Consider the following 16475-nt stretch of genomic DNA (forward strand, 5'->3'; position numbering starts at 1 on the left):
CCCACTTTCTCTCAGGTGCTTAGAGTTCTGATGCTATGATTGGCTAGTTTGGCCACTCTGCCAAGCTCAAAAGGAGGCCTCCTGGAGGCAGAACTCTCTCTGACTGCTGGCGGAGGAAGATGTGCTGCTGAAAGAGACACGGGCTCCTGAGACACGCGTTGCTGGGAAAGAGACACGAGAGACACGCATTGCTGAGTGAGACACCAAGGGACCAGCTCTGCTGGGAAAGAGACTGTGAGAGACTGCTGGCTGAGGGATGGTAGGCTGGGAGAGAGACAGCATTTTTCCTGAACCTGAGTTGTAGCCTGTGGTGCTTCCCTAATAAACCCCATAATCTGTGAGCTCTGTGTGGTCATTGCAGCGAATTATCGAACCCAGGAGAGAGGTGGTGGGTGCTTTGGGAGGAATGATTGGAGAAAGGGCTGGAGGGAGGCAGCATGTCTGGCCTTGTAGGAATAAGCCTTGGGTTACTGCTGGTAATCCTGTCTTTCTCTTGTAGGGTTAGAGGAGGTCCCTCAGAACATGTGGCCTCCTTGCCATTTTAGCAGTACCTCTCTCTATCTTATAGATGAGGAAACTGAAGCACAGAGAAGTTAAGCGACATAGTGAGACTCAGGCCCAATAGTCTTGCCTGGCATCACCATGCCATTTAGTATATGTATTGGCTACTATTTTACAAAGTTACATTTAAGCAATTAAAATAATAGGGAGGAGAGGGGGAGGAAGTTTTTGGAGAAGAAGCAGGGAGGGCTTAAGCTTTGTTTCTTCCCCCTAGTTTTTAAATTGACATCTAACTGTAAAATTTAGAAATCAAAATTATACATCTTGATGAATTTTTTTCTTGTGCATAAACACCTATATAACTATTGGCAGGGTTTGGAAAGATAAAATTCACTTCTGTAGTAAGAGGAAAGTATTCTCAGCAGGGAGAATACAGCATGCAAGAATAAATGTGTAAACCCAGTATGGCCAGACTAATATTCTGAGGGCTTGTACAGAGACCATGAGAGACCAGGTTCTCCTCTAAGAAACTGAAAGAACGAGACAATCCTATCTATGAGCTTAAAAAATAACCTATTTCCAATTCTGCACAGCTCAGACCTCTCTCCTGAGAACAGAAATGGCTCTTTTCTATACCTAAATAGCAGGAATACTGAAGTATTTGAAACCCAATAGAAAACTTAGCTAAGATTCTAAGAAATAAAACAGGACTAGTACAAGATGTCAGCAGAAAGAGACTAAAGGACAAGCTTCTTTTATTTTTAGAAAGTTAACGGTCACAGGTCACTGTCACAACAGGAAAAAGCTCTAGATCTTGCCTCTGCCATTTACTAGGCAATATGAACTTTTAACCTTTCTGAGCCTCAGGCATATGATTGGTAAAATGGGTCAAAACATCTGTCCTGAATTGTTTCTTCTGCGGTTGTGAGAGCCAGAGAAACCTATGTCAGCAGACATTCTAAAACACGAAGTATGCAATCACAGGGGCATTCTAAACCATGTTGTTGTTGTTGTTGTTATTTGCCATCCAGTTGGACTGACTCATAGTGACCCCTCCTTGGGTTTCCGAGGCAGTATCACTATGGAAGTAGATTGCTTAACCTTCCTTCCAAGGAGTGGCTGGTGGGTTTGAATAGTCAGCCTTCAGGTTAGCAGTCAAGTGCCTTAGGCACTATGCTATCAGAGCTTCCAAACCACAGAGAACAGAAACAGAGGGACAGCAGATGTATTTATTAGTTTACCTGGTATAAGTTTGTGCTAAATAAAAGATATGTAGGAGAGAAAGAAGTAAAAGATACAGTCCTTGTTTTTAAAGAGCTTACTATTCAAAAGGGAAGATAAAATACCAAAAGATACCTAGAATCCTAATATTTCCTGCTTTTAAAATTGCTGTATAGACATTAAGTTCTCTAGAACAGGAACTGGCAAACTAAAGCCCATGGTCAAATCTGGTCTGCTCCCTGTTTCCATAAATAAAGTAGAACACAGTCATGCTTATTCATTTACGTATTGTCTATGGCTGCTTTTGAGCTACAGCGACAGAATCCAATACTTGAAACAGAAACTGTATGGCCCTAACCCTAAAATATTTATTATCTAGCCCCTCACACAAGTAGTTCAAAAGAGTAAAATACCACTTTAAGGGTGACTTCTATCAACTAGTGCTCTACTTTTTAACCACCACCAATATACTGTTTCGCTATGAGTCGGGGCCGACTCGACGGCACATAACAACAACAACAACAACAATATACTGTTTGGACAATGTGCTCTCCAGATAAAACAGTTTGAAGCCCATGGAACCAAAGACAGCTACATCAGTCTTTATGTTTCATTTCATACCTCTTTGCTACCTTGGATCTATAATCTCTTACATGTCTTCTCTGTGTGATTTTTAGAAGTTCCTAATAACTGCTTCAAGAGGTCTCTTGGTAGTACAAATGATTTGCAATCAGCTACTAACCAAAAGGTTGGCAGTTCGAACCCACCCATTGGTGCTACATAAGGTCTGGTGATCTGCTTCCGTAAAGGTCATAACCAAGAAAACTCTATGGAGCTGCTCTATTCTAACAGGGGTGCTATGAGTCGGAATAAACTTGACAGCAACAGGTTTGGGTTTTTCTTCTTTGTTTAATGACTGCTTCAAAGACTAGTGTTGAAGTTTGATGTCTGCTGAACTGATAATTTCCTGTAGGACCAGACTACAGCAATTAAAAAAAGAACTTTATCATTTCTAAGGTACAGGTATACTTCATTATATTGCACTTCATAGATATTGCATTCTTTTTTAAAAAAAATAAATTGAAGGCTTGTGGCAACCCTGCCTCAGGCAAGTCTTTCAGCACCATTTTTCTAACAGCATGTGCTCATTTCACATTCCTGTGTCACATTTTGGGAATTCTCACATTTAAAACTTTTCCAGAATGCTATTGCACACTTATAGACTACAGTACAATGTAAACATAACTTTTACATGTACTGGTACACAAAAACTTTGTGTGTTGTGTTTTATTGCACATTTGCTTTGTTGTTGTGGTGGGCCAAAACCAAACCCACAATATCTCTGAGGTATGCCTGTCCACTGAAAGCTACTTAAAACAAACTGAACAGCCCACTTAGTCAAAAAGAAAAAACAAAACTTTCAAATTACTGCTGTCCAGATTTTAATCTGATTACAATGAAAAATGATTTGGATTTTCTTTTGAAAAATATTATTTGCTAAACCAGTAATAACTCAAATATGAATTGAAGCTACTTAACCGAACACACAGTTCTTTTCAAAATATTCATCTAAAATATCTATTATTGAGTAGGTAGAAAAATGATGATGATAAGTCACTTCCACGTAAATTATACTCTGTGACATTTGACATTTTCCTGCATTTCGCATCACTACAGCCATGTTTACTACATTACTGAATGAGCAGCTTGTCCAATGCTAGCACTGGTGTGACCAGTCTGTTCTTTCATGATCTCTCTTCCACCTCACCAGTGGGTAGGCAAATGCCTCCACTACAAGATCACCAGATGGTCACTCATGCCTCTAGCAGACTAGGGCGGGAAGCCCAATGCATATGAATATAACTGAGAAAGAAATGCTCTGAAGTCTCCATTGAGGCAGAAAAATTCTCCAGAAGGCAAAATCACCTATTTCTAGCAGCTGTGCACCAGGCTCTTTAGTTCCATTCGTGGAGGAATAACCCATTGCCGTTGAGCCCATTCAGACTCACAGTGTCCCTATGAGTCCCAACTCTGAAGCCCTGTTAGTCCCTTTAAATCTGATTGCTCACATCTTACAGTCTTCTGATGAGCTTTATCTTCAATTTTAAAGTACAGCCCTTCCTCATTCTGCCCAAGCAAATCCCATGTTTGCCTAAGAGCCTACTTTCTACCACTAGTCTCACTTCCTCTATAAATGTTTGCTTGTCCTCACTTCTATGACCTTTCTAGTAACAAACCAACTTTTATTAAACTGTCCAGTTTAACTTTTATTTTTAAGTAGTAAATCTTACATTTACTAATTTATATCAACTAATACATGATTTCTGTACTCAACTTCCATCTGTCAATTAAATTGTCCTTCATGATAGAGACTATGTATTTCCTTGTATCATCTACCTACAATGAAATATCAATTCTAGGGACAGATAAATTACTCAATAAATGTTCAGTTAATCAAATTAAATACTGTACATAAAAAGTTAATAGTAATGCATTATACAATAAACCACAAGGTACTATCATTATTTTAATAGTCCCTTTCCAAGACATTTCAAACCTAACAGAGACCAAGAATCCTCAAAAGTCCTGCACCTAACTCTCTAATGACCAGTGTCCTTGCCTTCTGCTATATACAACTTTAGTTCTGGGCCAGCCCAGTCTCAGTAGGGCTATCGCAAAACTGTTTCTTTATGATTCAGATATAAACCAACTATGATCTCTCTAGTTTTGATAATGTGATAAATGGCCCGAGATTGGAGAATATCTTAGATCACTCTACTAAATGTGAGGAAGGTTTGTAGGGGAAAGATGAACCATCTAGATGCATTTTCTCATCCAATCCTTAACAATTTTCTGTTAGAACCATTCTGACATGGCTGTTTTCATGCAACGGACACTGACACTTACACATGGTTTACAACCCTATCAAACCAACCTTTAAATGTTCAGCTTTTCTTCTTTACAAACTAATGTGTGCTAAAGACAACCCTAACTTCATCCCTAAACACTTTTCTAAGCCTCGCCAAAACCCTGATTCTAGGCTTTAGGGATGGGAGGAAGTGTATATTGCTTAATTTAAAAAAGCCAGAGATTTCATGGTTTGGTTTAAGACATGTCAAAAACCTGCTGTTTCAAGATTTAAAGCAACTCACAGAAGGGAAAAAAAAAACTGAGGTTGAAAGATGTAAGAAATTTGCTCAAGGTCTCACTGTTAGGAAGAAGTGAAGCCAGGATTCAAACCCACCCAGATCTGTGTGGCTATAAAGTTCACAGTGTTCTTTCCACTACTGCCTTGCAGGGAGTGTGGAGTCCTGAGCAAGCCACAGGGGCCTGCCCTAAAGGCCATCTGCAGAATTCCAAAAGAAGGAATTCTACATATGCAGAACTGTTTTTAAACCCTCATCCATATAGTGTGTTCATCCTCTCAGCACTAGCTTAAAGGTTTCAGGGGGCATCAAAATGAAACATAGTCTACTCAACAATTAAATACATAGAGGGCTAGGGAAATATGTTAAAATCTAGATCATTCTGTACAGTCTTTCCTCTCATGGTTGAGGTTTGAGGACTTTGTTACCTTACAATAAGCCTTACCCATAGATGAAGAAAGTCCTTCTGATCCTATCACTCTAGGAAACAAAAGTATCAACTGGTTATGAAAAACTGCAATTAAAGTAATTTCACAACTCAGAACTACCCTGAGCCAAACCTCGCACAGCTCACAATTTCAGAGCCCTGCTTTACTTCTGTCTGTGATGCTCTAATTTAAAGTGCCCTCCGAGGAAAGATCTTCAAGAGGGTCTATCTTTAGGGAAGTTTATGTAATTCATAATGAGTTGAGTGAACTGTAGATGGTTGAGTCCCCAAATACTACAGACCAGGTGTTCCACACAGAGAAAGGTCAGTTCTGTGTATTGATCCTAGCTCTATCATCAATCAGTTATGTGACTTAGGACAAGTCACCTAATGTGCCAGGTCTGTTAGTGAAGGGTTAGGGTTAGCCTGGAACTATGGCTCTTAATCTTGTCTGGTTCCGGAACTCTTGGGGATTTAGTAAGTAAGTTAAGGGCTCTCTCCCTAAACATTACACTTAAGCACATAAACACAAAATTCTAGATAAGGGATTGGAGGGAAGTCACATGTGAATCCCTAGCTTCAGTATCCCTCCCTCATCCCTCTTTTAGATCTAACACTGTATGTACTGAGACTCAAATCATTGCCCAAACTGCTATTCACTAGAAGAAGGGATTTTCAATAGTCAAAATTAACTCTATCTTTCATTTTTCTTGATGATGGTCCAAGTGGAATGTTTTCTTCCTGAAGCAGCCAGCACCAAAAGAAAGAACCAAGCTTGGTTCTTTTAAGTATTCTAAGGAACTCTGGTGGCACAGTGGTTAAGCACTTGGTAGCAAACCAAAAGATCAGTGGTTTGAACCCACAGCTGCTCCACAGGAGAAAGATGTGGGAGTTTGCTCCTGTCAAGATTTAAAGCCTTGGGAACCACAGAGGACAGTTATACACTGTCTGATAGGGTCATCATAAGTCACAATTGACATGATGGCAATGGGTTTAAAGTTCTGGGAAGGCTGTTTAGTGTCTTTTCACCTTCTCTCTTGCTTCTCCTTCAGGAGGTGGTATAGTATAAAGTGTCTGCAGGCCGTATACTATGTATTAGTGGCTGACATTACTTTGTCAGTGAGGCAGCTTTTCCCCTCAAATGGAACCCTTTCTTCTACTCCTGTTCCTGAGCAGGTAAATTCACCAGAACAAAACTTCCACCTTTAAGCTTTGCAGTTGAGCTGTCCCATCTATGACTGGATAAGTCAGCTGAATTAAAGACAAAAAGAGTAGGACGCCCCTTGTCTTTGCAAAGTGTGGTCTGCAGACAGCTGCAACAGCATCCGCTGGGAGCAGAATCTCAGGCCCCAGCCCAGATCTTCAGGACCAGAATCTGTAGTTTAGTGTCTCCATGTGAGTCACACAGACATTTAAGTTTGTGATGCACTTGTCTAGGGTCTAAGCTGGCACTATCCAATATGGTAATCAGTAGTCTCATGTGACTATTTTAATAAGAATTATTTAAAATTAAATAAATTTAAAAATTCATTTCCTCAGGTGCGCTGGCCACATTTTAAGTTACATATGGCTAGTGATCACCCTACTGGATGGTGTGGATATGAATACTTCCAATATCATAAAAAGTTATATTAGACTGAACCCAAAGTTGTATTCCAATCCAACTTTACATCAGGTTTTTAAACCATAGGTTCTAAAAATTGTAATCCAATCCTAAATCTATTTCTCTTATGGGAGCATGTGATCAATCAGCCCTTCTCCCCATCCTCATTATGGAAAGTAAACACACAAATCAAAACTGACTCTTTCCCAATAACAGTAGCCTTGTGCTAAGCATTGTTGTTGTTGTTGTTGTGTGCCGTCGAGTCGGCCCCGACTCATAGCGACCCCTCCTTGGGTTTCCGAGGCAGTATCACTACGGAAGTAGGATTGCCCAACCTTCCTTCCGAGGAGTGGCTGGTGGGTTTGAACCGCCAGCCGTCTGGTTAGTAGGCAAGTGTCTTAGCCACTATGCTACCAGAGCTCCCGTGCTAAGCATACAAGTCTAAAAAGTTTCTCCAAAGGCAAAGATCTCCTTAGTAGCCAAAGAAACATCAAGGACAAAATACTGTTAAAGAACTAAAAGATACTCAGCTTTCCCACTGCCTTAAAAAGATTATCTTTAAAAATGAAACAAGATCTGTACCTCACACCACACACAAAAACAAACTCCAGATGGATCAAAGACTTAAATGTGAAACCTAGAACTATACAGTTTCTCAAGGAAAATTTAGGCTCAAACTTAAGGGCCCTAATATTTGGTATAAATAGACTACCAAGCATAATTCAAAATGCACCAACAGCAGAAGAGAAGCCAGATGATTGGGACCTTCTAAAAATTAAATGTTTATGTGCTTCCAAAGACTTCTCCAAAAGAGTCAAAAGAGAACCTACAGATTGGGAAAAAATATTTGGTAATAACATATCTGACAAGGGACTTATCTCTAGAATTTATAGAACACTCCAACACCTCAATAACAAAAAGACAAACAATCCAATTAAAAAATGGGCAGAAGACATGAATAGACACTTCACCAAAGAGGATATTCAAGCGGCCAACAAACATGTGAAGAAATGCTCACGATCATTAGCTATTAGAGAGATGCAAATCAAAACAACAATGAGATACCATCTTGCTCCAGCACTAGTAGCAAAGTTCAACAAGACAGAAAATAACAAATGCTGGCAAGGTTGTGGAGAGATTGGGACTCTCATACACTACTGGTGGGACTGTAAAATGGTACAATCATTGTGGAAAGCAGTATGGCGATTCCTTCAAAAGTTGGAAATACAAATACCATTTGACCCAGCCATCCCACTACTAGGTATATACCCTAAAGAAGTGAGAGCCATAACAAGAACAGATATAAGCACACCGATGTTCACCGCAGCACTATTTACAATAGCCAAAACTTGGAAACAACCTAGATGTCCAACAACTGAGGAATGGATAACCAAACTTTGGTACATTCACACAATGGAATACTATGCAACGCTAAAGAATAATGTAGAATCTGCAAAACACCGCATAACGTGGATGAACTTGGAGGACATTATGCTGAGCGAAATAAGTCAGTCACAAAAGGACAAATATTGTATTAGTCCGTTATTGTGAAAGTTAAGGAAAGGTTTATATATTGGAGGACATTTTCTTTGTTGGTTACCAGGGGTTAAGGGAAGGGGAGGGAATGCTGTTAGATAGATAGAGATAAATATTGATTTGGGTGAAGAGAAGGGCAATGTACCAAATGTGAGTGACCAATATGGCAGCATTGAGGATGAGAAAGACAGAGAGAGTTACATGGGCAGTACAAACAACAAATATGAACCCCTTTGTAAATACAATACTGAGTTGTCAATGAAAGCAAACATGGGTATAGGGACGGATAGATGGGTGAACAAGCTAAACAATTATGTATGTCTAAATGGAGAGTGTATCCAAGATCATATACAGGGTTGGCAGACAATGGGCCTCTCGAAGAGTATGAAGGGATGGACACTGGGAGGAGGTAACTATGGGGAGGAAGTGGGAGGGGAGCTGCTGCATTGTAAATTTTGGTCAATGACATGAGACAAAGTATATGTGAACTGCTGTATGAAAAGTGAATTTACTCTGTAAATCTTCACCCAAATCCTAATAAAAAAAAAAAAAATTATCTTTATTTGAACAAACAACTGTATAGAAGCTGATACTGTTACCTTGAGCAAAAGTGCTCAAACTTTAGCCTGCACTGAATGAGTGGAGAGGTTAGTTACACGGCACTTTGCTGGGCCTCACCCCCGAGTTTCAGATTCAAAAGGTCTGGGTAAGATCTGAGAATCTGCATTTCTAACCCATTCCCAAATGATGCTGATTTCAGAGACCACACTTTGAGAACTACTGACCCAGAGTAGCACAAACACTGGGAAGGCACTTAGAACTTGAAACTTATTTGCACACATACAAGAGTGCAGGAGTTCCTGCAAAGGCAGGCTCAAACCAAATGAGCCAGAACTGAGTGAGTCCTTTCAGCCTCCCTTCTCCCTAACAAGATACACTAGCACATCAGAAGCAGAGTTGGCTGTGGGAAGAATACCAAGTAAGAAACGGTCATTGATTTTTAATCCACAGGGTTGTAACTGAGGACACCTTACTTAGTTTCCCTCACATCTCAAAGTAGCTTACGTCTCTTGCTGCTGCTAAGTGTCATCGAGTTGGTTCCAACTCACAGCGTCCCATCTTTGTACAACAGAACAAAACACTGCTGCCCAGTCCTGCACCACCCTCACAATCGTTGCTATGTTTGAGCTCATTGTTAGCCACTTTGTCAATCCATCTTATTGAGGGTCCTATTTTTCGCTTTTATCTATCACTCATTAACTCCATAAACCTCTGAAAATCAGTCTTTGCACATCTCCACACTCCCCCCAACTCTATTGAATCTGAAATTTTAAAAAAGCTTCCAATGACTTTCTAACTGCCCAGACCGCTGGGGTCTTAGTCTCCATTCTTACTGACCTTTCCCTAACACTTCATGCTTTTAGCACTCTGTCTGCCTCCAAAATTCTCATCTACCATGGACCCATGGTTCCCCATTTTATCTAACTAGACTCTCAGTCTCCTTTATAGGAAATCTTTTTTTTCTTCTCAGGGAGAAAGAAGATTAAGACTAACATTCTTAAACAAGGAATGAGCCCTCTCCTGGAATACCTGAGGTCTACATTAAGGAGGCTGAGTAGAATCTGTAAGTGTCCTTTGTTTAGGGACGAGCTCTCTTGATGTGCAAGCTTCTCTCTACAGATTTTGGGGAGATCTTGTTACTTTATATCCAAAATAAGGCAAAAGGCAGATGTAATTGGATTTCGACATCAGCCCACAATTTCTGCCCCAGGAAAAGTAATAAAGAGGTAGAACATCCCTTCTTTATCCAGTATTTGCTTAGAATTAAAAAGCACATGGAATCTTTTGGTTTTTCACTGCTCTCTTAGTGTTCTGAAATTCCCGGCATATTGCAATTAAAATAATTTTAAAATGGCCTTGTGCAATAATAGAGACACACCCCAGGCTGGCAGGCCCTTTTACAGTCTCCTTAACATCTCCTCCTGTTACATCCTTCCCACCAACAGTCCTCAGTTTCTACTCAAAGTAATCCCTTTGATTAACTCTCACAGTTCAATTACCATCTCTGAGAATTATTCCAAAAGCTCTAGCCTAATCATGGCTTTAGCCAGTCCATCAAAGCTAGAAATTTTCAGCACTTATCCCAACACACCTCACCCTCCAAACCATATGAACAAGACAACTTTGACTTCCAACCCTAAAATAATACAATTGCACCTAACCTTTACTGCACCCCTTTGGCTCCTAAGGAGCTCTGGTGGTGTAGTGCCTAAGGCATTTTACTGCTAACCAGAAGGCTGGTGATTCAAACCCACCAGCAACTCCTCAGAAGGGAGACTGGGCAATCTACTTCGATAGTGATACTGCCTCGCAAACCCAAGGAGGAGTCACTATGAGTTGGATCCAACTTGAAGGCAGCAAGTTGGGTTTTTGGTTTTCGGCTCCTAAGAAGCTCTCCTTCCTGACGTCCCTCATTCTCTCAATGACAACTGAGTTCTCTCACCTCAGAATTTTGCAGTCAGCTTTGACTCTGCCCTCACTCACCACATCCAATTAATAACAATGTTTTACAGAATGAAGGAGACACAGGATGAGTGCCTAAATTTAGTATCTTTATAACTTTCATAGACACATGCACAAAGCACACACTCAAAAAAGAGGTATGACTAAAGAACAAAGTACTTTTAAATCACAAATCCTGAATCTAGCCCCTAATCTCTATTCCAGCAGTCTCTAACTCTAATACATTACTCTTCCCAAAACTATCCCAACAGCCTCCTGTCTGGTCTTCTCTTCACCAATCTTCCCCCATTCCAACCCATCCTCCAGATACCAGTTTTCTTCCTAAAAAGTACTATCACTCCCATACCGAAAAACCTTTGATGTCTCCCCACTACTCAAAAGATAAAGTTCACACTTCTTTTGTGACATCCACAATTCCATTTGATCAGGTCCACATTACTTTTCCAAACTCATCTTCACACTCCTAGCCATGTAACTTAAAGCCCTTTAACACCAGCAAATATAGGCTGTTCCTTTGCAAAGAATGCTACCATTCCCCCTCTCTTTCCTACTCTCTGAGTAACTTCTATCCTTACTTGCTTGTCTCCTCTTGGTACCAATGAACAGTAAGATGCTTCTTTTACTGTATAGCTATGTACCATATCTGAACATTCTATTAACGGTGAGCTCCTCATGCTGGAACCCTCCTTCACTCAAGAGAGTCTAGTAGACTGCTTGCCAGGGTCACATAACAAATGTCAACTGAATGAATGAGTTCACGTATACAAAAGACTAAAACCTCTCAGTTTTTATTACTACGGGCAGCTACACAATGATTTCAGCAATGCAGTCACAGCTCAAAACATTTTTTGAACTCCTCTTTTCCCTGCTGGAATTGCCTTTTTAGTTTGTTTACTATTTGAAGAAAATCAGGCCCTTTACTCTATAGTCATGAAACATTTTCAACCAAAAACAGGAGAGCCAAACTTTAGCACTGCCACCATCTTCCCACTCTCCTTCATCATATGGATTTGTTCCTAACTAAGGCTGGTCCTTTCAAGCCAAAAAAAAAAAATCCTTGAAATGATGAAAACTTGCCATCCCTGATGATATATAAAACGAAGCTTTTAAGAATTTTAAATAGAATTGCAAAAAAAAGTTTTGTCAACAGTTCCACTGTTGGAATAAGTGTAGAATCTCAGAAGCCTCCCCTGTCATCGTCAAAAGACTTTAAGTGTGTATGTTTAGGTACAAGTTTTGTTTTGTTTTACCTCCAAGGACTGTTTTGTTTTACTTTGCTGAATACTCGTTGAATAAAATCATTGAGGAAAAAAAATGTGCCTCACCTACCGTAAAAAAAAGGGGCTAGTCAGTCTTCCAGCTGACTCCATGAGTGCCAAGACAACTGAAAACTCTGGACTTTAAAGGCTGCTGAGCCTTACACGTAAAATCTGAATAAATTCGTTACAGTATCCTTAAGGCAGAAACACCCTACCCAGAAGGAGTACCGCCCTTTTCCAAGGAAAGGGTTCCATTATTCAAAACACTGAGCCCATAAGCATGACAAAGGTGGCACATCCCTATTTTGCTTAATTCAACACGTATGGAGCACCTGCTGTGTGTTCTACCACACTCTAGGCGACTGAAGGAAAAGAAAAAGACACAACCCTAGCTCTCAAGCTTTCAAATTCATTCCAAACATTATCTTGACGAAGAGCGCATCCCTAGTGTAGCAGTTTACACATGTGACACTATTTACCCTCCGAAATGATTCGGAGTGGGGTAAAAATAAGTCCTATCATTCCTGTGGGATGGCAGAAAGGCTCATCTTCCCCATCACTGGGCTGGGAAAAGAGAAGAAGGAAGCAGCCAGGGGAGGAGATGGTGTTCATCTTTTCCTGCCCCTCCCGGCCAGCACCTGAAGCAGAAGCCAGGGTATCAACCTGACATCCCAGTCCCAAGCCTGCTTGTTCAATGAGAAGGAAGAATTAAACTGACTCCATCCCGCAGAAATGCAAACAGACTTCAAGACACCGCCCGGCCCCATCCCCTGGGAACTGCAGTTGGAGGCCAGGTAATGGTGGATAGAGAAGGTGGAGGGAAAAGGTGGGAAACCCTTGCTAGCTCCCTCCGCTTTCCCCTCCATCACAAGTAGTCGCTGCCAAGGCAACCCGAGGCCGCAGGGACAGGGACCCCCCCCCTATTTCCCGCCCACAATGGGTACCTTCGAGTACTCTTGAGCCAGCTTCTGGTACTTCCCCTGCAACTCTGACGAGGCCATGGCCTCCCCCGCCCCGTCCAGGCCAGGCTGCCCAGGCTGCACAAGCCCTGAACCCAAACCCTAGCACCAAACACCCTCCCAGGTGCGGCTCAGCCAGCGCCCGCCCGCTCGACCACAAGCACAGGCACAGCCGCCGCACCTCCTCCTCCTCCACTTCCGGGTTCGCCCGGTGGGAGGAAGGCGGAGTGGGACCGGGGGCGGAGCTACTTCTGGGGGCGGGGCGACGTCCTGTTTTAATCATCCGTCCCCCTTCTGCCCCGGAACGTGCGCGCGCAGCCTCACTGATGCGCCTGGGCTCAGACTCTGGGGCAAGGGGTCGCCATCTTGATGCATGGTCCAAGATGGCGATATCGAACAGAGAAAGAGAGAATCGAAAGGGGAAGGAGAATGAAGAGCGCCCACAGAATGGGCGGGGGACGTAGGAGAAGAGCGGTGGTTGCGAAGAGCTGAAGACCGGAAGAAGAAACATTCTAAGCGCATCAAGAATTCTGGCTGGTTCCTATGGCAACCTCTGGGCGTTTGATGGTTACGTCTTTCAGAACCCAGATGGGGAGTAATAACTCTGTATTCCACTACCACATTATCCCGATATGATAGCACAGGACGTGCCCTGAACTATAAACTCACACGCCTTCCGGAATTTGTCACCCTGGCTGCCCCCACCCTCCCTGATCATGCAGACCTTTGAATTTGTTTTTTGTGTTTTGATACTGACATTTCCTAATGTCCCTTCCTTCTCTACTCCATGTATCCACTCTTGCTCCCCTACCCACACATCGGAGTCTTTTTCAGTGGATTGAGGAAAAGAAATGACCTCTGCCACGCCTGCAGAATAGAGTGGAGATTAAGGGCAAATAACTGAGAAGTTCAAGAAAAAATAATAAGATAATTTATGCCCCTTTTGCTTGAATTAAAAGGTCACCTCCACTCATTCATTAAATGTTTTCTGAGGACATATTAGATGTTGTTCTAGGCATTGCATCCATTGCAACATTGAAATGTTCATTGATAGAGGAATTAAGAAATAAATGTAGCTATACATTTTTGCCAAAAATTACAATATGGCACTTAAAACTAAGGATCTAGATTTATATACACATCATTATGAGTAGATGGCAAAACAACATATTGAATGAAAAAAGCAAACTGTAGCATACTATGATATGCTAAGATAGATTTTTTAAAATACATAATAACATTTGTATTATTCATGGACATTTGAGCATGTACTAATAATACAGAAAAAAGAACTGGAATGGTACACCTTAAATTCTGAATAGTGAACAGACTGGGGAGAACAAAGGAGCATGACATTTGTTTAATTTTTTTGAAGCAGATGTGACAGGATGATGTTGTTGTTGTTGTGTGCCATCGAGTCGGCCCCGACTCATAGTGACCCCTCCTTGGGTTTCCGAGGCAGTATCACTACGGAAGTAGGATTGCCCAACCTTCCTTCCGAAGAGTGGCTGGTAGGTTTGAACTGCCAGCCGTCTGGTTAGCGGGCAAGTGTCTTAGCCACTATGCTACCAGAGCTCCAGGATGATAACATTTACTAATTCTAGATAATAGGCATAAGACTGTTTGCTATATTGTCACTTTAGAATGCTTGAAATTTTTTCCATGATTTAAAATAAAAATTATTTGTACTATATTGGTTTCCTGTTTGGCTATGGGCAAGTCTGGGTTTTTATGGTGAAAGGTCTCTGCAGCCATTGTGATATGTAAGATGATTACAATCTTTTTAAAATATTGTTTATATTTTTCAGTTTGGTAATAGCCAAATCCTACTGTCCAGTGAACTTTTAGAACAATAGTTTTTAAATTATTATTATTAGTTTCCTATGGCACCACCAGGGAGTTCTGGTAGCATAGTGCCTAATGCACTTGACCGCTAATCAGAAGGCTGGTGGTTCAAACCCATCAGCCTCTCCTCCGAAGGAAGATGGGGCAATCTACTTCTGCAGTGATACTGCCTCGGTAACCCAAGGAGGGGTCGCTATGAGTCAGATCTGACTCCACAGCACATAACAACAACAACAACATGGCACCACCAAGTGGCAGAATTAAATATTGTAAGTGTATTTCTCTGCTTTTAGCACAGTGGCATAGTGCCGAAGGCATTTGACTACTAACCAAAAGGCTGGCAGTTCAAACCCCCCAGCCACTCCTCCAGAAGGAAGACTAGGCAATCTACTTCCCTAGAGATATCTACTTAGAAACCCAAGGAGGGGTCGCTATGACTTGGGAACCACTCCACAGCAGTGAGTTTGGTTTCAGTTTTGGAGAACAGTAAAATTAAGAATCTGTTCCTCAAAAGACACCATTAAGTGATTGAAAAAGTAAGCCACAGAGTGGAAGAAGCGGTTTACAATATATGTGACCAGCAGAGATCTCATATCCAAACATAATAAGTGCCTACAAATTCATAAGGAAAAGGACAAACAACTAAGTAGATAATTGGGTGAGAGACTTCAATAAGCAGTTCACAAAAGAAGGTATACAAATGGCCAATAAACGTGTAAAAAAGATGTGCAGTTTCATTGATAATCAAGAGAAAATTAAATTAAAACCACAGTAAGATACTACTGCACAATCATATAAATGACTAAAATTTTAAAAAAACCTAACAAGTGTTGCTGAGGATATGGAAGCAAAGAAACTCATAAAATAACTGGCCCAGTTATTTAGGAAAAGAGTCTGATACTTTAAACTCACCTGACAAGATGCATACTTCACGATCTAGGAATTCTCCTTTTACGTATGCAATCAATAAAAATATGTGTATGGAAACGTTCACCAATAACATTCATAGCTTCAATAGTCAGAATAGACTCCCTGAAAAAAACCATAAATGCCTATCAACCGAATAGATACATAAATGATTATGCATTCATGTATGGAGTACTGAACAGCAATGAGGAAAGATAAACTATAGTTGCAGTCAATAACAGGGTTGTTCTGATTACCTAGTGCTGCTCTGACAAGAAATATACCACAAATGGGACGGTCTTAACAAACAGGAGTTTATTCTCTTACATTTTGGAGACTTTAAGACCAAGTTCAAGTGCCAGGCTCTAAGGGCTGGGCCCCTCAACCTTGGGGTCCAGCTCTGCCTCCTGCTCCCGGCCCACTGGAGCTAGAGGCATTTCTTCACTCAGACAGATGCTGGCTGCTGAGGCTGAGAAGCCCCAAGGTTGACAAGTAAAAAGGCACAGTCCCAATGTTACCAAACCACATGGCAGGCCATTAACTTTAAGT

The 16475-nt window shown here is 41.2% G+C and overlaps 1 protein-coding gene across 1 annotated transcript in view; it reads right to left on the reverse strand.

Moving 5' to 3' along the window:
* Positions 1-13217, reverse strand: part of PPP1R21 (protein phosphatase 1 regulatory subunit 21) — a 142912-nt gene extending 129695 nt beyond the window's left edge. The window contains exon 1 of the mRNA XM_007953997.1: positions 13161-13217. Within this exon, the coding sequence (XP_007952188.1) occupies positions 13161-13217 (57 nt within the window). The remainder of the gene's footprint in view (positions 1-13160) is intronic.
* Positions 13218-16475: the final 3258 nt, after the last annotated feature.

The sequence above is a fragment of the Orycteropus afer genome, unplaced genomic scaffold (assembly GCF_000298275.1).
Source record: "Orycteropus afer afer isolate SDZICR_OR568_19922 unplaced genomic scaffold, OryAfe1.0 scaffold00423, whole genome shotgun sequence".
NCBI lineage: Eukaryota > Metazoa > Chordata > Mammalia > Tubulidentata > Orycteropodidae > Orycteropus > Orycteropus afer.